This window comes from Lampris incognitus, chromosome 2 (genome assembly GCF_029633865.1).
Source record: "Lampris incognitus isolate fLamInc1 chromosome 2, fLamInc1.hap2, whole genome shotgun sequence".
Lineage (NCBI taxonomy): Eukaryota > Metazoa > Chordata > Actinopteri > Lampriformes > Lampridae > Lampris > Lampris incognitus.
Window position 1 is genome coordinate 122432717 of NC_079212.1, and position 25557 is coordinate 122458273.

General features: G+C 44.6%; 1 protein-coding gene across 1 annotated transcript in view; it reads right to left on the reverse strand.

Moving 5' to 3' along the window:
- The window catches only part of epha8 (eph receptor A8), a 130897-nt gene that overhangs the window by 13778 nt on the left and 91562 nt on the right, over positions 1-25557 (reverse strand). The window contains exons 7-11 of the mRNA XM_056273777.1: positions 15457-15612; positions 14896-15324; positions 12177-12301; positions 6717-6879; positions 5596-5728 (exon numbers count right to left, since the gene is read on the reverse strand). Of these exons, the coding sequence (XP_056129752.1) occupies positions 5596-5728; positions 6717-6879; positions 12177-12301; positions 14896-15324; positions 15457-15612 (1006 nt within the window). The remainder of the gene's footprint in view (positions 1-5595; positions 5729-6716; positions 6880-12176; positions 12302-14895; positions 15325-15456; positions 15613-25557) is intronic.

The following is a 25557-nucleotide window of genomic DNA, read 5'->3' on the forward strand; positions in this document are numbered from 1 at the left end:
ATCTGTCATAGAAGGATTTGGCGAGTTGCTTCCTGTGGCGCAGCTTTTCAGTGACGCCCACGACAACAGCTGGTTCCAGGAGCTTGCTTGCCGCCGGGATGGACGTCTTCAACCGGCGGGACATGAGGCGTTGTGCTGGGCTGCTGCCCATGTTTTCCGTAGGTGTATTCCTCCAGGGAAGCACGGCTTTCCAGGGGTCTTCACCATCATGCACGGCCTTACGCAGAAGATTTTTTACAATCTTCACGGCCGACTCGGCCTTGCCATTCGCTTTCGGGTGTCTGGGAGAGGAGGTCACGTGCTCAAATTCCCACTCAGAAGCGAACCGTGTGAACTGAGCAGTGAACTGAGGGCCGTTGTCTGTAATAACCTTCTCTGGCTGACCATGTCGGGCGAACTGTGCCTTACATCGCTTGATGACTGTCTCTGCAGACATGTCGGGTAGAAGCTCAATCTCCCAAAAATCGGAATAGTGGTCGACTATTAGGAGATAGTCTTTCTGTCTGAAGCTGAATAGGTCCATGCTCAAGACCTGCCATGGCCTGGTTGGTACTTCGTGAGAGAGCATGGTCTCCTTTTGCTGATTGTGGGCGTACACATTGCAGGTCGAGCAGCTGCTTACAAAGTCCTTTATCTCTGACTGCATGTTGGGCCAGTACAATGTCTCTTGAGCGTGTCGGTAGCATGCATCACCCCCTATGTGACTTGAATGTATGCGCGTCAACATTTCTGGGCGGAGTGACTTTGGGATGATGACTTTTTGCCCCCGGAACAGAACTCCGTTCTGCACACTGATTTCATCCCTGAAGGGCCAGTACTCCCTAGCGATGAGGGGCGCGTCCTCCTTTACATCTGGCCAGCCCACGAGAACAGTGTTCTTCAGTGCCTGTAAGCATTCATCTCTGTCGGTGTGTCGTCTGATCTGTTCCAGCCGCTGGTTAGTCACATTCAGGTACTCTGCCTGGTTCACGTGCTGTATGTCTTCCTGCTCTTGTTGCAGAGAGCAGATAGCGTGTCGCTGATATGCAGTCCCTCTGCCGGAGCATCCAGCCGTAGCTCTGCTGAGTGTGTCGCTTATGAACATCTCTGGGCCTGGTTTGTAGATTACCCTCAGGTCGTATTTCTGCAGAGTCATGAGCATGCTCTGGAGTCTCTTGGGCGCATTGAGAAGTGGCTTGCTGAAAACAGAGATCAGAGGCTTATGGTCCGTCTCTGCTGTGATTGGGTCGCGGCCATATAGGTAATGGTGAAACCTCTGGCAGGCGAAGACGATACTGAGACACTCCTTCTCAATTTGTGCATAGTTTTTTTCGGTGGGGGTAAGAGCCCTCGAGGCAAATGCGATGGGCTGACCTTCCTGCATGAGACAACATCCGAGACCGCTCTGGCTGGCGTCGCTCTGGATTGCGATTGGCTTAGTTACATCATAGTAGCGCAGGACGGGCATGGCTGTCGCCAGCGCCTTAAGCTCATGAACCGCCGCCTCTTGCTTAGGCAGCCAGTGCCAGGGTGTGTCCTTGTCCAACAGGCGTCGCAACGGCTCGCAGACAATAGATAGATGAGGCATGAGCTTGGCTAAATAGTTAGCGAAGCCAATGAGACGCTGCACGCCCTTGGCATCTGTTGGGTTCGGCATGTCAATAATGGCTCTCACCTTCTCTGGATCAGGCTTCAGTCCAGCAGATGAGAGAATGTGGCCATGAAACTGCACCTCAGCCACCTTGAACTGCAACTTCTTCAGGCCGAGGTGAAGCTTGACCTCGCGGCAGCGTTCCATCAACGCCGCAAGCTTGACGTCGTGGTCGTCCCCAGCCTCCTTGTCTGTGTCCCCGCAGCCGACGACCAGGATATCGTCTGCAATGGGCTCAACGCCCTTCAGACCGGCGAGGAGCTCGTGCTGCTTGCGCTGATATACCTCGGGCGCCACCGATACTCCAAATGGTAACTTGAGCCACCGCTTCCTCCCCCAGGGGGTCCAGAACGTGGTCATGAGGCTACTCTCATAGTCCAGTTTGCATTGCAGAAATGCATCCCGAGCGTCCACTAACGTGAAGACTCTGGCCCTGGGCAATTTATTAAAAATGTCCTCCAAGGTAGGCATGATGTAGTGAGAGCGCTTTAGGGCTTTGTTCAATGGTTTAGGGTCAATGCATATTCTCAGCTTCTCCGGTTTTTTAACAATCACCATGTTGCTGATCCAATCTGTAGGATCTGTGACAGGCGCAAGGTGGCCGTCAGCCTCGTACTTGTCCAGCTGGGCTTTGACTGCTGCTTTCATTGCGATTGGGACATTGCGAGGGGCACTCTGTACTGCAGCAACACTAGGATCAAGGTCAAAATGGACCTCCCCAGGCACGGATTCCACAGGGGAGTTGAACACGTCACTGTATCTGTTGATAAGCTGTTCTTTAGTTAGGGCTCCTGGTTGTGTGTGTTCCATTTTGAGCACATCCTCTGGAATTGTGAAATGCATGAGCCCTAAGCGTTCACAGGTGGAGCCTGACAGAAGAGGATGTTGGCTGGTCCTCACTATTTCGAATGAGAGCTTGTGTGTTTGGCCTCTCACAGTACAGTCAGTCTCAAAGGTGCCCATAGAGCTCAGTGTTTCCCCCGAATACAGCTTCAGTCTGGTGTCACTCGGGCGGAGAGGTGTGTTTGGGGACAGCCTTTTCTTGTCTTGAAAGCCCATTACATTGCAGGTGGCTCCAGAGTCCAGCTGGCATTGTTGTGGCTTGTCGTGGAGTTTCAGAGTCACAAACCACTTCTTTCCTTTGGTGTGCACTGCGCCGATTGACTCAAACATGTACAGATCATCTGCATCATTACTATGCTCTGGGGGTTCTTCTGTGTATTCCACACAGTTTACCTTGCCCTCAGCATGCCCCTTTTTGCTCTTTAAGCACACTTTAGAAAAGTGATTAAGTGTCCCACATGACCTACATTGTTTCCCGAAGGCCGGGCAATGCTCTCTGCCCCTTGAATGCGAGCTGCCACAATATTTGCAATTGCCTGCATCTCCTGCTGTTCTGGGTGGATTGCTCTGTTTCCATTGGTTTTGTCTGGGTTGCCTAGCAACGGCATGCACTGCCTCCGGCTGCGGTGTTGTTGCAAACTCCATTGCTCTCATACGGATGTCAGTTTGCTCTGCTGCGCGACACATGTCAATAGCTGTGACCATGTTCAAATCCTTCTCTCTCAACAGCCTGCGCCTAACGGCCTCGCTTGCAACTCCCAGGACTATCTTATCACGGATCATTTCATCTTTCAACTGTCCATACTCACAGATTGCTGCCCTCTCTCTCAGTCTCGTCACAAAGGTATCCAACGATTCTCCTTCCTCCTGCTTGCAACTCCCGAAAATGTACCTCTCGTATATTGTGTTTTTTGCTGGCTTGAAGTATTTCCCCAACTCTCTCAGTATGGCGTCAGGATCCCCTTGATCATCTTCTGAGAGGTTCAGATTGTGGCGGTAAATATGCCTGCATTCACTTCCCATCACACTCCTTAGAGTAGCCGCTTGTATTTTCTTGTCCTTGCCAAGTATGCCCGTGACGAGGACGTAGTCTTCATATTCGGCCCAAAAAATGTCCCAATTGACACTCCAATCGCCTGTGAAGCTCATCGGGGACGGTGGTGGAATATTCACGTTAGCTGCCATTGTATGTGATGCTATCGGCGCCGGTTATGCTAGCGTTAGCTCCTCTGTGACAACGTCTTCAGCAGAAGTACTTTGCTCTGAATCGGAATCCTCCGACATGTGACCTACTCAGGCCTACAAACTTAAACATGCGAGCTAGTAAAATAAGAAATAAGTTCTCCGACTTCTGGCACCATGTTTCAGTAGGCTATCTTATAAAGAATGACACACACACGAGTTGCTCAGTGCAGCCAAGTATAATCAAAGTGATGTAACATGTTCCTGAGCGCGGGTCATGTGTATCTAAGGTAAACTAGTGGATAGCCGATGGCATCGATCTATCTAGACCCGTAACAGTAACAGGACTTTTTTCTCTAATTACATCTGTTTCACAAGTGTAATTTATTGTATTTTAATAAGAGATCTCGCTCCCGTTTGCATTGTTAAAAGTTACTGCATAAAAATTCTGTTGTTACATATATCTGAAAGTTACTGAATACATATTCTGTTTTGTTACATATATCTGTAAGTTACTGCAAAAGAATTCTGTTTTGTTAACTATATCTAAGTTACAACTGAAAGCTCTTATTTTTGCCCCAAAGAGTGAATAAATGCTATAATGCAATTTAAAATGCAGTTTCTACTGTTTCTATCAAATTGCAACTCCCTCCCCCAAGATCAGGTGGAGGGGTCCTCAGGGTAGATCAAAAATACGCAGGGGGTCCAGGACCCCAAAAAGGTTGAGAACCACTGCCTTAGAGTCTCCATAGGAATTAACACAGTTGAATACTGTTTTTTCCCCATTGATGTGCTTTCACATTTCAAGTGAAAAAATGTGATGACATCAATACTGATCGAAAAGTACATCAATTAAATGATTTTTGGAAGGCACTTTGAGAGTCGGAGGGCAAAGAGACAAGGGTTCAAGCAATTTTTTTTGTGTGGTCGTTCCTTTACAATTGACTAAATATTTATTTAACATCCCTCATCTAATTTATTTGCTTTTTTAATGGTCAAATTGTTGCTTAATTAAATAGTAGGTCTAAAACAGATGGTGTTATCTTGTCTTTCTATCTTCTCTAAAATGACAATGCTCATGAGTGTTGTCGACATTTAGTGCTCGGATAGACATACAGGGCCATAAAAATAAACTGCCGACCTAATCATGACGGCGTGGCAACAACACCAACACGGAGAGATCAGACACCCCGTGACAAAGCGGACTTAAGCCATTTTTGACTCCTGTGCATCTGAAAACTTGGTGTCTTTGCCGGTTTAACATTAAAGCAATTTTTATCATATTGTATTCTGAAGTAAAATTTTTGACTTGATAATACCCTTAAATCCTCAAACCCGTTTGCTTTTTTTTTTTGGTCCCACAGAACCGAAATGAACTCTCCATTTAAAAAGCTAATCTACATTGAAGTACAAATTAATTAAATGCACAGAAATTAATAATTCACTGCAATGCTATGTAGATGTAAGCTGGAGACATCAAAAAGTAGAGGGAGCTGGGAGGATGAGTGGGAACATTAGGGCTGGTGAGCTGGTGAGAATTGCGGAGGGGAGGAGCAGCCACACCGTTAGTAAAAGTATTAGCTTTTGAATCTTCCCTCTGCTCATCACAATCACATATTACTTATACTACAAACTGCATGCAGGTTATTTGCATGCTCCTATAGAATACACAAAGCCAGACGCTACTACAGTAGCTGCAAAGGTAGTTTAGTTTCTCACATAAATGTGACTCTCTCCACTATCCAGAACAAATGCTAGGGTCATATTCTACAAGGGGCTTATTGAAATTACAATCATGCTTCTGTTTTGGTTGCACCCTTGCTACGGCATGTAGCGAAGCAGGGCAAAACACAACAGCTATCCAATAAGGGGTTGTCACAAGCAATACGAGACAGAGAGGAAGAGTAGCGTAAAGTAGTGTAAGAAAGTGTTCCACACACAGCAGCGATGGGTAGTGTGGTAAAGTGTAGCCTTGCCGTTTCCTGCAGATGATGATGGCCAGAAAGGTGACCAGGCTAGACACCAGGGCCATGCAGATCCAGATGATGGTCATTGTGTTGTAGCGCAGAGGAGCTGTAAAGACACACAAACACAAATACAGTGTCAGCTAGGTGTATGTGCAGACAGGAGTACTAACCCTAACATGCATGTCTTTTTGATGGTGGGGGGAAACCGGAGCACCCGGAGTCACTTATTTTCCACTTCTCATTAAAAAACGTTTTCGTTTCGTCTTCGCCTCTTTAACCTGTGTCTCCTCCTGGGATGTTTTCTCTGCATACCTCTTAACCCCTGCGATGTAACGCCACATTGTGTTTTCTGGCTCTCTCCTCGTCCTCGAACGTGTCTGTGTGAATTAGCTGACTCGCAAGACAAGCATCCCTATACTCTGCCTCTGATTGGCTAACCAACGATGGCAACAAGTACTAGCCAATCAGAGGCAGAGTAGGGCGGGTCATAGGGGGGAAAATAAGGCAGATTCGCGATTCAATATGTCACAAATTGCTACTTTTCTTTACCCGCCACCGTGGCTAGTAGGTCGAGCAAATTCACCCGCCAATACGGAAATCCACCCGCATTTGGCGTGTAGCGGGTGCTAATTTCCATCCCTGCTTCAGGGTTTTGTATAGTGCTGGTTGAAGCTGGGCTCAGCGGCGGCTTTTACTGACGGGAGTTACCCTCTAACAAAACTCAGATCATTGGAACAGAAGGCTGTACAGATGCTGTTATTGGCTATGCTGACACACAACTCTTTATAATCAGTGGGACGCTGTACAGCCTGGCCTGTCCTTGAGTGGATCTCAGCACCAAGTCTTGTAGCAGATCAAATGGCTCCCTTATTGTTTTCCCACTGTATTAAAGGACAGAAGACTAGGTGTGAGGTTTTATGAAAGTGGCATATCCCCACATCCCTGATGCACGCGCACACACACACACACACACACACACACACACACACACACACACACACACACACACACACACACACACACACACACATATGCATAACTATACACATTTGCTCAAACAGATACAGACATTTACATATATGCATACAACACACCTGCTTCCCCAGTTTGAATTTCCACATTCTGACTGAAGCGTCCACAGCCTGCTGAAGTTCTAGCTCGGACCTGGAAGATGTACTTGGTGCCCGGCTTCAGCCCTGATACATGAGCGCTGGTACCTTTAGACTTCAAAGTGGAGAAGCTCTGCTCTGCATTGTCCTTCAAAGAGAAAAAACTAAATTCACAACAACATCATCACTATTATTGTCATCATTCCCTCTCCCCTTGATGTGTTTATTGTCAGAGTAGAAGGGGAGTAATCACAGTCAACATCTATATTACTATCAGTTGAGCTGCAACAATAATACCAATAGAGCATTGCAGATAGTCTGGTCCCTCCTGACTACTGGTGGTGAAACCTCCCAATAACTGGAACAAGGAGGTTTGCAGTAGTAACATTCCACCTCTTATACTCTATTGCCCCCCTCCCTTTTCTCCCCAGTTGTATCCAGCCAATTACCCCACTCTTCCGAGCTGTCCCGGTCGCTGCTCCACCGCCTCTGCCAATCCAGGGAGGGCTGCAGACTACCACATGCCTCCTCCAATACATGTGGAGTCGACAGCTGCTTCTTTTCACCTGACAGTGAGGAGTTTCACCAGGGGAACATAGTGCGTGGGAGGATCACGCTATTCCCCCCCAGTCCCCCCCCCGAGCAGTTGCCCTGACCGACCAGAGGAGGTGCTAGTGCAGCGACCAGGACGCATAGCCACAGTCGGCTTCCCACGCGCAGACATGGCCAATTGTGTCAGCAGGGACGCCCGACCAAGCCAGCGGTAACACGGGGATTTGAACTGGCGATCCCTTTGTTGGTAGGCAACGGAATTGACTGCCATGCCACCTGGATGCCGGTGTTTTATAATATAAGATAAAATGACATGACATGACTTAAAACCACTGTAACATAACATAACGTAATATAACATAACATAACATAACAACACTGTATTATAGCATAGAATAACATTCACATCACATCACATAAACCACCTCAAAATCTAGTTTGTTAGATGGCAAGACTGTTTGTATGTTGATGATTATAAACCCATTGCAAGCTCACCACTCCAGCATCCCCGCAACCCTGAGAGCAGGATCAGCGGTTCAGATAATGGATGGATAGATGATTATAAACAAAAAAGATTTCATGTGTTGATTTAATTTTTTGCGACTTTTCTTTTCATCATCATCTTAACCTATTTATTCTCTTCCTCCTTTTCTTCTTACACATTATTATATAATATCTACTTTCTTCAGATAGCCCCATACAAGGCTTTAGGGCATTCAATAAGTGCAAAGGTAGAATAAGCTTAAGCAGCCTATAATGAGAAATACAAATAGGTAAATAATTTTGCCTCCCGGGATAGGTTTTCTAAAACCAAGAGAGCAAAGAGCCTAATAACAGGGAAAATGTTGATACAAAAATAAGAGCCTTTCCTTCTTGCTGATGTAATATTTCATCTTTGCCATAATCATGATCATCTTCCTGAGCAATTGCCACTAGCATACTGTTATTACAGCACACACAATGACCATCAGGGACGGCTGGTATAAACGGGCTAACAGGGATAAGTCCTCCCTATCTTTTACCATAACATTAAGAAAATGATTGTTGAAAAAAACAACAACCTTAAATAGATTGTTTTAAATTTTGGTGGAACCTAGAGCAGCACCAACACCAAATAGTCACAAGAAAAACACAGGTTATATCTATATGGGCTTATTTTTTACAGCCCAAACACAGAAGCATTTGCCTCCATTCATCTTCATAGTAAGTGAGTGACAGGCGTTGTTACACGCCCCCTTGATTTGCTGACTATTTGGGCTAAATTAATTCAGCCCTCAAGCCGCTGACTTTTGACCAATGACAGTGGACGTACACAGTAATTGTACGTACAGTGAGGTGCTACTTGTGCGAGAGTGGGGAGGGGAAGGTGAGCCCTAGCATTAGCATGAACAGCGTGGATTATTTACTTTATCATCCATTTTCTTCAATTGTCTTTGGAAGAAAATTGGGAAATGATGCAACTGGGGACACAACATCCAAACGATGTTCAAATAACACAAAGGAACAAATGACAAAATCGGAAGTTTATGTTTTTTGGTTTCAACAAACCGACTGGGTAAGTGTAGTTAAGAAATAATTTTTCTGTTTCCTTTGCTAGCTTTTCAGAGCAGACACAGCTTGGACCCAACATGGAATTGTGGATTTGAAACACATTAGCCAACAAAATTTGCCAACGTGTGTGTGTGTGTGTGTGTGTGTGTGTGTGTGTGTGTGTGTTTGAGAGAGAGAGAGAGAGAGAGAGAGAGAGAGGGAGGGGGAGAGAGAGGGAGGGGGAGAGAGATACACAGAGAGATTTTTGGCATCAGGCCATTGTTGTGGGTACTTCTCTATAGTCCACTGGTCCATGCACTAATCTTCTCCCAAATTGATTGTGGCAATGCCCTTCTCTCTGGTCTTCCAGTCAATTCTATCAACCGTCTACAGCTCATTCAGAACAGTGCTGCCAGAGTCCTCACCGGCTCAAAAAAGTCAGCCCACATAACCCTCATACTCGCCCAACTCCACTGGCTCCCAGTCCACTTCAGGATCCATTTCAAAGTCCTCCTCCTGACCTACAAAGCCTTAAATGGCCAAAGCCCCAGTTACCTCAGTGACCTCATTACCACCCACAAACCGTCACGCTCCCTCCACTTTAGCCGTTCCATACTGCTCCACATCCCCCCTACACGTCTCCAGATGATGGGAGACTGAGTCTTCTGCTCTTTTCCCCCACACCTCTGGAACTCCCTCCCGGACAATTACAGAACTGCCCCTTCCATTGAGATTTTTAAAACGGGCCATAAAGCCCTTCTTTTTATCTGCAGGCCTTCTTTTAAGCCTTTTATAGTGGCCCACCCTTGTTTTAATCTTCTTTTTACTCCATTTTATTCTACTTTTTAGCTTTTTAGTTTTTAGCTTGGTCTGTACTCCCTATGCCATGTCATTCAATTTATTTCATGTATTTATTCGTAGTTTGTATATTGAGTGTAAAGCACTTTGTAATTGTATGTTTTTAAAAGTGCTATGCAAATAACATTTTGCTTGCTTACTCTTTATTTTATTTTACTTTATTTACTGTGTCCCACCCTGGTTTTATTCACTCTTTTTGCTTTTTATTTTATTATATATTTTATTTTTCCTCTTTCTATAATCTTTTATCTGTGAAGTGCTTCCAGATCTGTCTCCGCAGATGAGAAATGCTACACAAACTCAATTTATTATTAATTATTACTATTATTATTATAAGTGTTGTTTCAGAGTACTTGCTATGACAAGTTATATAGTGTCTTTGCTGTAACTTGGTATCTGTGATGCTGCTGTTGCTGCAGCGTGAACTATTGATGGGTATAATGCATTTGTTAGCCCACCCACCCAATATCACCACCAGCCATCACTGATGACCATAACACTTGTTATCGTTGTTGTTGAGTGGCAGAGAAACCTTAAGCAAGCACATTGCTGACTTGTCTACTTGAAATCCCTCTCAGAGAGGCTGTTTAGACCTGGCATTAACATGCGTCTTGGGTGATCCAATCACAAGTGGACAGCTGTAAGTATGTCAGTTCACACCTGGCATTAGAATGCGTCTCCAAATGTGTCTCGAGTGACCATTTGTGATCAGATCTCACTTCCCCGCTCAATATGCAAATAAACTCATACATCACTGTGGTAGGAGTGTGTGGTTTAACCTCAACTGCAAGAGAGAGGGAGTGTGGCTTGCAGGAGAGCAGGGCGCCGACCCGTACAAGTCAACGAATGAAAGACATTATTAGATAAAGCCTGTGTTAATCATCTAAAACTGTGTCCGCATTCATCTTGAACCCTCCCCGTGGCATAGACATGTCACAATCATGTTAATAAACAAGTAAATAAACACGTAAACACATAGCACAGAAACGCGAGGAGAGAGGAGCCGAAGCAACAGGCATTTAACAATATGAAACATCCTTGCTCACTCGAGCATCATTTTCGTTTTGATGCACCGTCAATTAGTATGACGTATTTCCCATCTGTTATTGCTGTCAAATTGTTGTCATACAAAATTTGAAGCGCTCTTAAAGAAATACAATAAATCATCCCATACCCGAACTGCACTTCCTTTCTTTTATTTCCATTCCACTTTGCTGTGAAGCACAACAGATTTTTAAAAAGTGCCGTGTAAATATATGTTATTATTCTGATGATGATGATGTAGATCTGTCTGAAAGCCTTCAGAACCCTGACCTGATATATTGCATTTAAGAAACAGTCTATTGTGGGTAAATAGTTTCACATTATTACAATGCCATGGATGAAGCAAATGCATGTGTGTCAGAAATTACAAACAAGGTAAAAAAAAAAAACTAAACGAAACCCAGAGGAGGCTTTGGTGACCACCTAGTCAATTGGGACACATGTGCATTTACACTTCAAACGCAGTGTGGAGAAATGCTACCCAGAACACCTCCGAAAGTGGCCTGAGCGATAAGATCTCAGGATGCATTTAGACTCATTTGGGTGCGTTCACACCTGTACTTAGAGCTACCACTTGGGATCGGATCACCCAAGACACATGTTAATGCCAGGTCTAAACAGGGCCATAGCCTCAAGAGCTCGCCCTGATTAAGACACTGGCACCAGGGACATGCTAATCCTTCAGCACTCTCTACAGCATCCTGCTTGTTTGGCTATGACGTTCCTGACTCTCACACAGCTCCATCAGCAATTAGCTGATTTCCATCAACACACACATGCATATGCACTCACACCTTTCCCCACCCACTGATAAAAGATACACAGGCAGTCAGTCAGTCAGTCAGTCAGTCAGACACACACACACACACACACACACACACACACACACACACACACACACACACACACACACACACACACACACACACACACACACACACACACACACACACACACACACACACACACATATTTGCACCCACACCAATTAGCGCCTTACCATGCTTACGCACCCACAAACTGCTTGCTGTCACTGTCATTTTCACTAAGTTGGAATCTGCAGCCCCTAACCCTCTCTCTCTTTTGCTCTCCCTCTCTCTCTCCTTCTTGCTCTCGACCCCCATTTCCTTTCAATTAGCTGAGCTGCCAAGCAGGGACTTTTCTTGGATTAAGTTATCCAGAGTCTATACAGCCACACTTCTCTGCACTGACAATGCCTTTGCTCAGCTGATTTGTGTTCCTTTAAATACGAAGGGATTGTTCTATTGTTGTTTCCCTAGTATGGTGGGATCTTGGTTGTTTTTTAAATGCTTAGAGAATAGTCACATGTACAGTGTTTTTTAGGTATTGTTGAGAGAATCCCCTCACCAAAATAAAAATCAAAATGCTGTGTGGCATTAGATAGCCCATGTTTTGCGCTTGAGTAGTAACAACACACATGTGTAACAACTGGCTGAGTACCTTCTCATGATATTTGATGTCATACTCCAGGATCACTCCATTAGGCTGGTCAGGCTCATGCCACAGCAGAGTCACACTGTTCTGACTGGCGTTCTCCTGGCGAATTGCTAACACTTCAGAAGGGGCTATGCAGGAAACAGGAAGAGATCACACTCTGACAATTCAAGATGTGGATTATTACCCCAAAGATTGCCATGCACAACGTTAAGGTTATCATGCATTAAGTGCTACAAAATACAAATGTATTCACACAAGTCAAAACATTTTGGTGCACAGCGTCAATTTCTTTTCTTTTTTTTGTGTGGAATTTTCCCCTTTTTTCTCTCAGTTGGATCTGGCCAAATATCCCACTATTCCAAGCTGTCCCAGTCACTGCTCCACCCCCTCTGCCGATCCGGGGAGGGGTGCAGACTACCATATGCCCCCTCCGATACATATGGAGTCACCAGCCACTTCTTTTCACCTGACAGTGAGGAGTTTCGTCAGGGGGACGTAGTGCATGGGAGGATCACGCTATTTCCCCCAGTTCCCCCTCCCCCCCAAAAGAGGCGCCCCGACTGACCAAAGGAGGCACTAGTGAAGTGACCAGGACACATATCCACATCCAGGTTCCCACCCAAAGACACGGCCAATTGTGTCTGTAGGGATACCTGACCAAGCCGGAGGTAACACGGGGATTCACACCAGTGATCCCCGTGTTGGTAGGCAACGGAATAAACCACTATGCCACCCGGACGGCCCATGTCCAGTGTCAATTTTTGAACATAAGCGCCCTGAATATATCTCTTGAAAATCAAGTTGTCCAAAATCATGCTAAGCAACATGGTGGGTTCTTGTTGAGACTAATTATGGTCTATGTAAAATCCCAATCCCTGTACACCAGTATAGAAATATGATGTAAAATGATTACATGAAGTCCACGAGGAGGACAACACAGGAATGCATTCCTGATCTCTATGTCCATCATCTAGGTGAAAACTGGTTTACTTGAAAGGCTGCACTGCATGAGAAAATGTGAACATCAATGCAGGGGCGAAAATCTGATATCAACTTTGGAGAGGACAATTACATGAAATCTTCTCAAGCGCAATTCCTGAGGGGGACACCAAAAGTAGCGCTGTAACCAGGGGCGAAATATTGAGGGGGATATATCATATTTTTCTCAGGATGGGGGGGGGGGGGGACACGACCCCCCCCCCGTCCCGCCGGGATTTCCGTCTATGCATCAATGCTACATACAGCTGTAAGAAAATGTGAACAACAATGCTAGAATGTACAGCTGTACATAACATTGTTATTTACATTTTTTTATGCATGCTCAATAATCCACGTGAGAAAATCAAAGAAAGTTGAATCAGTTCATCTAGACACAACGTTTAGTGGGAGAAACGTTTCGTCACTCATCATCTATGGTGGGAAGATGGCGGCGTGAACTCAGGTTTGCAGCGGCTTCACCCAGTACCGACTATGCAGTGTCTTCGTCCATGTCTACGTTTGTGTCATCGTGTGATGTTTTTATTTTGATCTTCAATTTTCCCCCCCGTCTAATGGCTCGGAGAGCTGGCATTGGATCGGCTGAAAGAGCTTGGGCGGCTGCGTCCTGTGGGCCCAGGGACCACGGCCCTGCCTGGAGTTGCGCCGGAAGAGGAAGCACCGAGGGCGGTCTGACAAGACGCGGAAGCGTTGCAGGCTAAGCTAACTGCTAGCCTATGTAGACCAGCAGTTCCGACAGTCATCCTGGCTGGCTTTCATTCTGTAGAGAGTGGAATTTTTTGACTGTGTTGCACTGAATGGACTGTGTTGTTAACTGTGTTTTTTCCCCCCCTTTGTTCTGTTTTTGTATGTTTTTGGTGGTGTCGTTTTTGGAAAATTTGGATATGTGTTTTTATCTTTTGTGTTGCACTGCTGTGGGCTGGGTGACACGAAATTTCGTTTCGTTTGTGTATGAAAGTACATGATAGAAATGACAATAAATTGTTCCTGATTCCTAAGTGACTGCTTCAGTCTCAACTAACTGCACCCTTATAAACAATACAGTGGCATCATGACCGAAAACAACGATTGGTTTCATATGCAAATTAACGTGACCATTAACTAGAGTTACAATGGCCATGTGTACTATTCACAGAGGATTGGGGAATAGTTGCAATCACAGTATTGTAAGATGGTGACAGATGTACTCTTAGCCCCCCTCGGTTCAGGGAGGGTCTTTCCCTCTTCACATAGATGACCTTTTTGACTCCCCATTCAATAAACTGTCCAGATGAACTGATTCAGCTTTCTTTCTTTGACTGTTATTTGCATTTTCATACATAATGCAGCCTATCAGCAAACCAGGAAGTCACATTTACGGAGTATCTGGCGGACACAGTTTTCACAGCATTTCAGAGACACACTGCTCAGTATGACTGCTGCTAATGGAGTTTACCCCATTACGCCACAGCGTTATAAAGCGATGATGTTAAAATGATTTTCCTTTTAAGGCCTCTCCATGGGAATAACTCACTCCGGGTGGCACATATCATGATGAGCTGGATCACACAACATTTACAGTGCTCAGAATGCTGTGACTCTAGCTCATTACCCCCCACCCCCCAAAAAAACCAAAACATAACAAAACAAAACTCTCTCAATACATTCTAAACAGGTGTCCTATTTGGTGAAGCCAATCAGTCCACTAGCTCAAAGCCACTGGATAAGTTGCTGTTAGGAGCCCTACCTGCCTGGTTTGTGGTGATGTTGACTGAGGCGTAAAGTGGAGGTTCGTTGCTCAGGTGCGTCACTGCATTCATGGCCAAGATACGAAATGTGTAGTTGGCGTGGGCCACCAGGTTAAGCACTGTCACCCAGGGATCCTTCAGTCCGCTCTGGCGGGGGATATAACGGACAGCTGCCGCACCAGAGCGCTCTACAGTCCCGCCACCCGCGGTCCCCACGCTGGCCCCTGCACTCCCCTTCGCTCCACTCCCAGTCCCTCCTGGAAAGGAGTTGCACTCTTCACAGGGCCCTCCCTCCCCAAAACATTTCTGACACAACACATTATACTGAAGGTCGCTGCGACCGCCCGTATCCAGCGGGCGACCCCACTCCAGATTTACCGAAGTCCCATTGACTGAAGATATCACGTTTAATGGAGCAGATGGAGGACCTGTGAAGAGAGGTGCTTTAACATCATTTTTGTAGATAGTTAGGGTCATTGTATTGAAGAGTAAAATTTGGTGTCACGAGTCATGGCAATATAAAACAGAGATATATTTGTGTTTGTGTGCGTGCATCGTACGAGTGCATGGGGAAGCTGGAGTGTCATCGGTGGACCGGTAATAGTTGGTGTCACAGGGGCAGAACAGGGCTGCTCTGGTCTCCGAGTGGCTGTGTTGAGGACATTTGCCACACAGTCCGTCCCCCGCCACTGGTTTGTAGAAACCCACCTCGCAGGCTGGAGAGATACAGAGAGAGAGGGAGAGAGAGAACGGGTATGCAAATGGTGAGCTCCTAGCGCTGTAATTACTCGTGGCGTGATGGAATTGAAAGAGAGAACAGCTAGAGCACTACGAATGTCATTCTTAAGGCAAGCTGTGCCCATCCACAGAGCCACTTTTTGACTTTCTAAAAATTGTGCCATCTCTTCCAATGCGTTCATTTTTGAACATAACCTCACAATCTATGTATAATTACAGGCCTCCTAACCATAGAGGCCAGGGAGCAGCTGAGATGAAAGCCATATTTCTTTCTGCATAGATTTGGGCTGAAAAGGCTGTGCACTGTTGATACTCTCAGTGGGACCATCAGAAACTAGACTGTGTTTCAACCTATTTCAACTCCTCTGATACTTATTCACTTTCAACTCTGCACTGATTAATAATGGAGGGAGCACTGATAAATATATTCTCTTTCCACGCAGCTAATAGGCTGCTTCCATGGTAAATGGGGCAGGGGTAAACCAAGCCCTTACTGTGTATGTATATATATATCTCACGTAGAAATCAGATGCTGCCATCCCTCTGTTTGCTCTTCCCCACAGGGAAATTTATGATTCCCAAAATGGTCTGTTAATTTATAGATGCAATATTCTCCTAACCTTTCCTTTGTTCAGTTTATTGCAGCACCTCATTGGGCATTGAGAGTTCAAAGGTGCCTTAATTATTGTGAAAGTGAGTAATGGTTTTAATGAGAGCAAAATTGCAACCAAAAATGCATTGTAGAAATGTGTTTGAAGTTACTCTCTGGGACATCTTAAAGTAGTTTTCGAGAAATCACATACAAACACACACACATACACACACACGCACGCACACGCGCACACGCACACACATTAATGAACATTTAATTTGGACCATGTGATGTAAAAATTCGCAGATGAAAAAAAGACTTTAGTTATAATCTTCTAAGGAAGTTGTATTTAAATAAAAATCATGTCAACTTTGTTGCAGGTTTTCTTTTGTTGCAGGTTGTCTTTTGATCTGGTACATAGGTGTGACTTAGTAGAAGCCATTTGGAACTGCAAAGTACAGAAGACAACGTGACTTGCGGGAGAAATTCTTCTTCTCGGATCATTGTAACATTATTCCTTCATTTGATTCTGTAATGTAGACGGTGTCAGAAAAGACAAGAAAGGGCGTCCGGGTGGAGTGGTGATCTATTCCGTTGTCTACCAACACAGGGCTCGCCGGTTTGAATCCCCCTGTCACCTCCGGCTTGGTCGGGCGTCCCTACAGATACAACTGGCCGTGTCTGCGGGTGGGAAGCCGGACGTGGTATGTGTCCTGGTCACTGCACTAGCGCCTCCTTTGGTCGGTCGGAGCACCTGTTCGGGGGGGAGGGGGAACTGGGGGGAATAGCGTGATCCTCCCACGCGCTACGTTCCCCTGGCGAAACTCCTCACCGTCAGGTTAAAAGAAGTGGCTGGCGACTCCACATGTATCGGAGGAGGCATGTGGTAGTCTGCAGCCCTCCCCGGATAGTGAGAGGGGGTGGAGCAGCGACCGGGATGGCTCTGATGAGTGGGGTAATTGGCGGAATACAATTGAGGAGGGGAAAAAAAGGAGAGGGGGACAAGGGAAAGAGGATATTTCTTGGCAAGGAAATATGCTTTAAACAGAGCCATTAAAGTCCCCAAGTATCCACTTAAAGAGGGCCACGTGCCACTGTCTTCTTCTGACGAGGTTAAGATTAAAGACAAATCTGAGTGAGGATTTGAATTTGATCCTTCCAGTGTAAATCATTACATCATGTTAAACTGTGAAAAATATTATGTTAACTCAACAAAATGGAATGTGGGTTTTTGCTTACGATGCTGATACACACACACACACACACACACACACACACACACACACACACACACACACACACACACACACACACAGTCTATCACCACAGATTAACAACTGGGCAGTAGTGCACCTCTCACTCACTGCAGGGGGACCCACAGGAACAAAAAAACATTTCTATTTGCAATATTTATCCCAGACTGTTTTCTCTTCCTCCCTTTTATCCTGTTAATCCCTCCTTCCCTTGATGTTTTTTTTGCGAAGCATCTGAGTTGAAAAGCAGGTCACGATAAACATCAGCATAGCTCGTTCATCAAGGAGAGCGAGGCGGCGAGCTCTTTGAAGTCTCTGACAGATTCACCAAAAACTGCACACACACACACACACACACACACACACACACACACACACACACACACACACACACACACACACACACACACACACACACACACACACACACACACACACACACACACACGTGGTCTGATAATGCATGAAAAAACCCCATTACAAACATGTATACACAGATAAAGTTTGCTATAACTACAACATGTCCACAAAACTAAGCGAAGCAATACACCAGCTCATATGCAACAGTAAAAATGAAGGCTGGTGTGAAGACAAGCTGTGATAACCTTCCAGTTGGGATGCACTGAAATGATGACTATGAGGAGGGGAAGGAGGAACATGAGGATAGAGAAAAAGAAGGAGAAGAAGAGGAGGTAGACAATGCCCATTTATAACTGGATCAAAAATGTAGATGGAAAAGATATGGAAAGGGCCTAAAAACATTCATATCGTGGCCATAAGAAAAATTATCAGGGGAGGGGAAATGCCCCCCCCCACCGCATTTCAAAAATGTCAGTTTTGTCCCCCTCATTTGTCATAAATAAGCTCACCGCTATCCAGTCCGTGCATCTTTCCAGACTAAATCCATTTCGCATGCATAGTGTGAGAGAACTCATCTTCTTGGAAATCTCGCCCACGTTTGCTCCGCTTCCTTGCAGTGCCGAAAACAAATTCGCAAACATGCACAGACATGTGTCACTCAGCACACTAAATTGTGACAAACACAGCAGGTCTTAAGTAACGCATTCCCGCTTCATTTTTGCTATCGAAATAAGCCACTTTATTTTGTCATTGTATTCTTAAAATGAATATGTCTTCTGCATTTAACCCATCCTGTTGTGTAGGAGCAGTGGGCAGCTGCAGCACCCGGGGACCAACTCCAGTTCTTCTTTCCATTGCCTTGCTCAGGCAGGAGTATTAACCCTAACATGCATGTCTTTTTGATGGTGGGAGGAAACCGGAGCACCCGGAGGAAACCCCCGCAGACATGGGGAGAACATGGCCTGGGGTTCGAACCAGTACCGTCTTGCTGTGAAGCAACAGCGCTAACCACTGGGCCGCCATGCTCACAGGAGTCGGATAGTTAGCGTGAAGCTTTGGCGTTACCTCACCTGAGGCTCGATTAGCAAAGAGAGCTAAAGGATGGCGTTTGTCTTTGTTTCTATGTTATGCTTGGGTGACAATCTTTTCGTTTTAATTCGTTAACCTTCATTAAGCTTATTCCGCCACCCCTGACCCCTTCTTCCCAGGTGTTAACGGACATCCTTCTCAATTAGTTTGTTACCCATGAGCTAGAATAGCACGGTCATTAGGAATTTCTTCTCAAAGAAATGAAATATTGGTCATTAATGAGACTGAGCACATCGAATGCCCTCAGAAAATGTATTTAACGCTGTCATTTTCCCTTGTTGGCTCATTCTCATTTGGATCATATACAAGGTAAGAGGTCCTCGTCAGCGGATGGACGTTATATCCAGCGTTGACTCGTGATACAGAAAACTAGTTCAAATTAGTCCCAGGATTTAGAAAAAAACAAAGCAAAACACAAATAACATTAGCATGATTTAAGCATTTCACATCTTCGCGAGGACAGGCCATTCAGAAAAACTATGGCAGTGTGCTGTGTGGTTGGCTACTGTAAGGGACTGGGTTGTATATATGTAGTGTCGCTTACAGTCAGCCGCATTGCCCTTAAACTGGAATGACTTGATGCATCAGTGTGAGAGAATATGCTCCACCACCCTCTTGGACAAATCCAGCTCGATAGCAGGTCACGCCGTGAGGTGAGGCAGAGGAGAGGAGGCAGTGGAGCTGCTTCTGTTCCTGAAGTGAGAGATGAAAAGTGAAAGCTGCGCTTTCACACTTTTTTAAGGGTTTTTTGTGGTTAGGCATGCAATGCATTGGCCCCAACTCCATTCGACGGCTCTATAAAAAAAAGTGTGTCGAAAAAAGCCGCAAGTATGAGGTAATAATCCCAGGGCCTCCGGCTGCTTTATCTTCGTTAATTATTTTTCTAAAACTTAGCGGGTGAGCGCTAAAGTGAGTGATGGAAGGGATTTAATAAAATGACTGTCTACTTGATGAGTCATGTGGTGTCATTTTGTCCCTCAGTCTTAAAGTAATTTCCCACCTTCTTGACCTAATTCTGATTGACAAAGAAGACCATATTGCCAAATGCATAGCATTAGTGCATGTGAGCATTTCTTCTCTTGCTGACAAGCGCCTTCACCTCGTAACCGCTTTCCCTTTACTGTACTGAACAATCGTCTTTTTTTTCATGAAAACGACAAGAAATTACATCTGCTGTGTTACAAACTCCCCGGGCAGGACCCCCACACCTTAAAATACCCAACATCACACACACACACACACACACACACACACACACACACACACACACACACACACACACACACACACACACACACACACATGCTTGAAATGCTTCCTACACCTACTAATGTGCAACAGGACAACAGACAACTATAACGATCAACATTTTCAACTTAATAAACGACCATCTGTAGTCAAACATGTGGCTGCGAAAGGGTTTTCAGCTTTTTTACTTGTACTGAGTTTCAAAATGTCACATTCTGTTAAAATGGCAAATTTTTTATTGGTTGTTAAAGATATACTACTTTGGGCATGCCATTAAAACTTCATCAGCAGTCTTTTGGACCAAGTGACAATTAACACAGGGAAATGGAAAGCAACCGAAAGGGGAATAGCAAAAAAAAAGAAAAAGAAAAGAAAAAGAGAGAGAGACGGGAAATGTGTGTATTTGACATACAGGCAGTAAAGAGTAAAGACAGGAAAAGGGACATAGGCGGAGATCTACTAATTTTCAGGTAAGCTGAAATATCCCAACCATCATTTTGACCCTTAATCACGGCTAAAATGGAGACAAATTTTTTATTCATTCCATTGAGCACTTGACGGATATCAAGTCGACGGGTCCTATTCATCAGAGAGCAGGAGATCAGGCCATGTGGTGCATAATGCATATGGAGTACCTGGCTGCAGTCTGCAGAATGGGGCCGGGTTCAGCGTTGATAATTTAATCCTACCCACCCATCCCTAACCCTAACCCTAACCCCAACCCTGTTTAACCCTGCCCAAACCCAAATCCAACCAATGATGAGGACAGGGTTAGGACCCCACCCAAATCAGTGTTAAAACCCCACCCAAATCACATTTAACCCCACCCAAATCAGCATTAAAACCCGCCCAAATTCGAAAGTTAAACCAATCACATCAAACGGTCGGTGGAATTAAACGTTCGACGTTGAACCCCATCCCATTCTGCAGGCTGCAGCCAGGTATACTTGGACCAGTCGCCCTATCTGAAATTGCATATACGGGACTCGAAGTCCGTCCAGCGCGCACCTGGCTCATGAAATTCACATCAAACTGTGAAACTAGGGAGTGCTGATCAAATATAAATCAAGTTCTCTTACCGCGTTGCCTATTTCTCACCTCAAATGTTTTCAGGAACATTTTAGTGTGCTGTTTAGCTGTAAAATGAGAAAGTTTGTGACCCAGCCGCCACGTTGAAAACCCTCAAGCCAAAACCAAGCACCGTCCACCTGCCGGAGCGGTCAGTGGTCCGGTGCTACAGGTGCGTCCTCATTGGATTCTGCACCGTTAGGCTGGAGGCAAAACCTGTTCTTCCAATCTAGAACGTGGCAGTAATGCACCCAAAAGCTGTTTGCCAACCGCCATTACAAAAGAATAAGAATAAGAACCTTGCGTACCACGTAGCCCTGTAGCATTCCGCTGTTTACAAAGCAACTGTGAAGATGGAAGAGAGAATGATCACCACCACGATGACCTTTCCCGAGCTAAACAACCCTGCAATGGCTCGCTATGAGGAAAGCTAGCTAAATGGGGAATGTTTTTGTTGGTCAAGTTCTGTTCAGGATGTGCAGGGGATAACTTTAAGACAGCTAAGTAATGATAACTCGCCAGCTTATTTTAATGAGCAAATATGAAAAGTAGGCAAAGGTTGTTTGATAAAACAGAGTAATTTAAAGTTAATGTACTTCCCTGAGAATTTCTTGTGTCTGTGTGTGTTTGTCAGTCAGGTCTGAGCTTTAATAATAATATCTCATCATCAGCCACTTCTCTGGGGTCGGGTCGCGGTGGCAGGAAGCTAAGTAGGGCACTCCAGATGTTCCTCTCCTCAGCAACGCCCTCCAGCTCCTCCTGGGGGATCCAAGGTGTTCCCAGGCCAGACTGGACATGTAGTCCCATCCAGCAAGTTCTGGGCCTACCCTGGGGTCTCCTCCCAGTTGAACGTGCCTGGAAAACCTCCAAAGGAAGGCACCCAGGAAGCATCCTAATCAAATGCCCGAACGACCTCAACTGGCTACTCTGAGCTCCCTCCGGATTTCCGAGCTCCCCGTTCTGTCTTTAAGGCTGAGCCCTGACACCCTACGGAGGAAACTCATTTCAGCCGCTTGTATCTGAGATCTCACCTTTTGGTCACTACCCAAAGCTCATGACCATAGGTGAGGGTTGGAACGAAGATTGACTGGTAAATTGAGAGTTTTGCCTTCTGGCTCAGCTCCCTCTTCAACACAATGGTCCGGTACATGTCCGCATTACTGCTGATGCTGCACCAATCTGCCTGTCAATCTCCTGATCCATCCTACCCTCACTCGTGAACAAGACCCTGAGATACTTGAACTCCTTCACTTGAGGCAACAATTCATCCCCAGCCCGGAGGGAGCAATCCACCATTTTCCGGTAGAGAACCATGGCCTCAGGCTTGAAGGTGCTGACTCTCATCCCGGCCATTTCATGCTCAGCTGCAAACTGCCCCAGTGCACGCCGGAGGCAACATTCTGATGAAGCCAACAAAACCACATCATCTGCGAAGAGTAGAGATGCAATTCTGAGGTTTAATAATAATAAACAATCATCATCATCATTACATTTATATAGCGATTTTCTAGACTCCCAAAGCGCTTGACTAAATATAAGGAAAATGAAAAGAAAAATGGACAAGACATTTTTCACCAAACACCAGTCTGTGAATAGGAGATTCACAGCTGCACGGTAATGCTATTAAAGAGTAGCTAATAAAAATGTACTTTAGATAGCCTCCTTAATGAACGGCCTATGAAGATTTTATATAATTTTATCATTAGGTCACAAGCATAGAAACAGTCCACTGAGGGTGGCAGCAGAAGCATGGAGCAACACAGTCTCGGGTAAGGTTTAACAATTCTAGTCTACACACTTGAATGAGATAAATAAGCCTGTCATTTTATTCTTGGAGCAGTTATGTAGCCAACTGCTGGCCATCCTAAGTTAACATGAAGAATATTAGTGAAGTGTTTATGTTCTTTCAATTAATTTTAGAATGCCTATTTTGCAGGTGGCATATATCAATTAATGACGGCACAGTTGTAAACAGTATGCCTGACAGGTGGTTACATTACCAGCTGGTGATCCGATTGTTAAACATGTATATATATATATATATATATATATATATATAGAGTTATAGTTATAGTTATAGTTATAGTTATCTGTTTGTGGCGAATGGCAATGCAAGAGAGTACATGGATTTTGACAGCAGTGGTTGCAGCAATGCAAGAGAGAGTATGGATCCTGACTACACCAGGGACAGTGGCAATATCATAGAGGAAGAGCGATTCAGTAGAGGTGTCACTACTATGGACATTGCTGAAAAGCCATACAAACCTGACCCAGAATTTACTGAAACTCAGAAAACATCAAATAGAGTCCTGCATTTTAAAAAAAAGTTGGTACAAACTCTGCCCAGTCCGCGCTTGAAGGGTAGATTAGATCCTACGTAATATGCATTATGTAATTCAGAATATAACATATTTAGTGACATTTACAATAGAACCAAGACCCTGTTATGTATTGCTATAATTGCTGACCCCGTCAGATCTCTACTGTAGTTTGTTTACAAAATTAACCATATTATATAACCCGTGGTTTACCTCCCTCCAGCACATTCCACCTTATCCATGTGTTCCTACCAGCTTTCAAGCCAAACCTACACTCCTCAAAAGGGACGTAAACTACGGGAGTAAAGCGGAGCTGTTGTGAATGAGCAAGATATTCATCTATTCCAGAGGTTTCCCGAACCCCCCCCCCCCACACACGCACGCACGCACACACGCACACACACACACAGAGTAAACTGTTTGTAAAGCATGCATATTGGTGGTACATGCATGCATTCAATATTAATGTGTGTGCGTGTGTGTGTTTGTGTGCTTGTGTTTTTGCATGTGTGAATGTGTGTATGTATACGTGTGTACGTTGACGTACCATCTACAATGCCAGTACCTGTCAATGCAGTGCACCAGCTACAGGAGAATTTGCATCACAATGAATCTTAATAGCCGTGTGCTGCATTGTGCATTGACCTTGATTTATTCCCTGTATAAGTGGGTAAATAAACACATCGCAAAAGAGGAAGTGGAGGAAAGCATATCATCGTCCCACGCGTGAGGAGACTGAGGGAGGAGCAGGGAGGTAAGGAGGGGAGCTGGGCTTTAAGAGTAACCTGAACTGGCCTGTGACAGCCAATATTTAGCTAACATTATCTGGACAATATGGCTCTATTGTGCTCCATGGAAACATTCTAGCAAATCTTTAGCAGTAAAAACAGTGGTAAAAAAAAAAGCAGTAAAAATGTCCTTTTGGCTGTTTGCAATCAAACTATGTAGTAGAACTACATAGAGGTGCTAAGAAAATACAAAGCCAACTATATATGGGTTGACTGACAGGTTGCGAGAAAATAAAATATGCCTCTGAGATGAGATTATAATGTTTTTAGCATTTGAGATTGCAATTATTCTTCTCAGTTATGAATTGTTTAAAAAATGGTGTTGAGAACTTCACTTGGCTTGTTTTTCTTCCTGCCTCCCAGTCTGTCACATAAATCTTTGTAAGAACTATGATATATAAAAAAACCAAGGTACTTCATAACACTATAATGTTTTATATTCTAATATTCACCCGGCAAGAGTGCATTACACCACAGTCAAATAAATCAGCTGAAAAGGAAAACCAAGGCCACGGTCATATGCCATACTGCCATAGATGCAATGCATAACTATTGTGCGCGGGATCGTTATCTCAAGTTTGCCATTGGAAATAGGCCTAGTATTGACTGCACATTTATCTACATAATATCCCGATTTGACACTTTAAAGGCCCAATTTGTGATTTATTTGACCATGTGCAAGTGAGGAATATTGACAAACAATTGAAGAGTTTGAATTATAGATGGAAAATAAGCATCTTGCATCTTTCTCAACTGATCGTAATTCAAAATATGACATGCATAAAGTCAAATATGGCCTTTTTTTACGCCAGTGTTTACAGATATTATCGATGTAAACAAACCATTAGTAGCATCAGAAAACATTAAAAACTGGGATTTAATTAATTTATAGTTCATGTATTGAGAGACCTGTCAATCAATTGGGGAGCTATAGCTGGTTCTCAGTCTGCCACATAATACTCTCTAAGAACTACAATGTAAATAAACCAAGGTACCCCATAACACTATAATGTTTTATATTCTAATATTCTGTATTTTGGTGTTTTCTATTTTGTGTTCTGTATTTTGTTCGTGGGGCGACTTTTTTTTTTTTAAACAAGGATTATACCTTTTAAACTGACATTGTAAAATAGATGCTTTTGCATCCGGTTCAACAGAAACGAAGCTTGTACGAAGGTTCAGTAAGGAAGATGATTTATTTCACCCT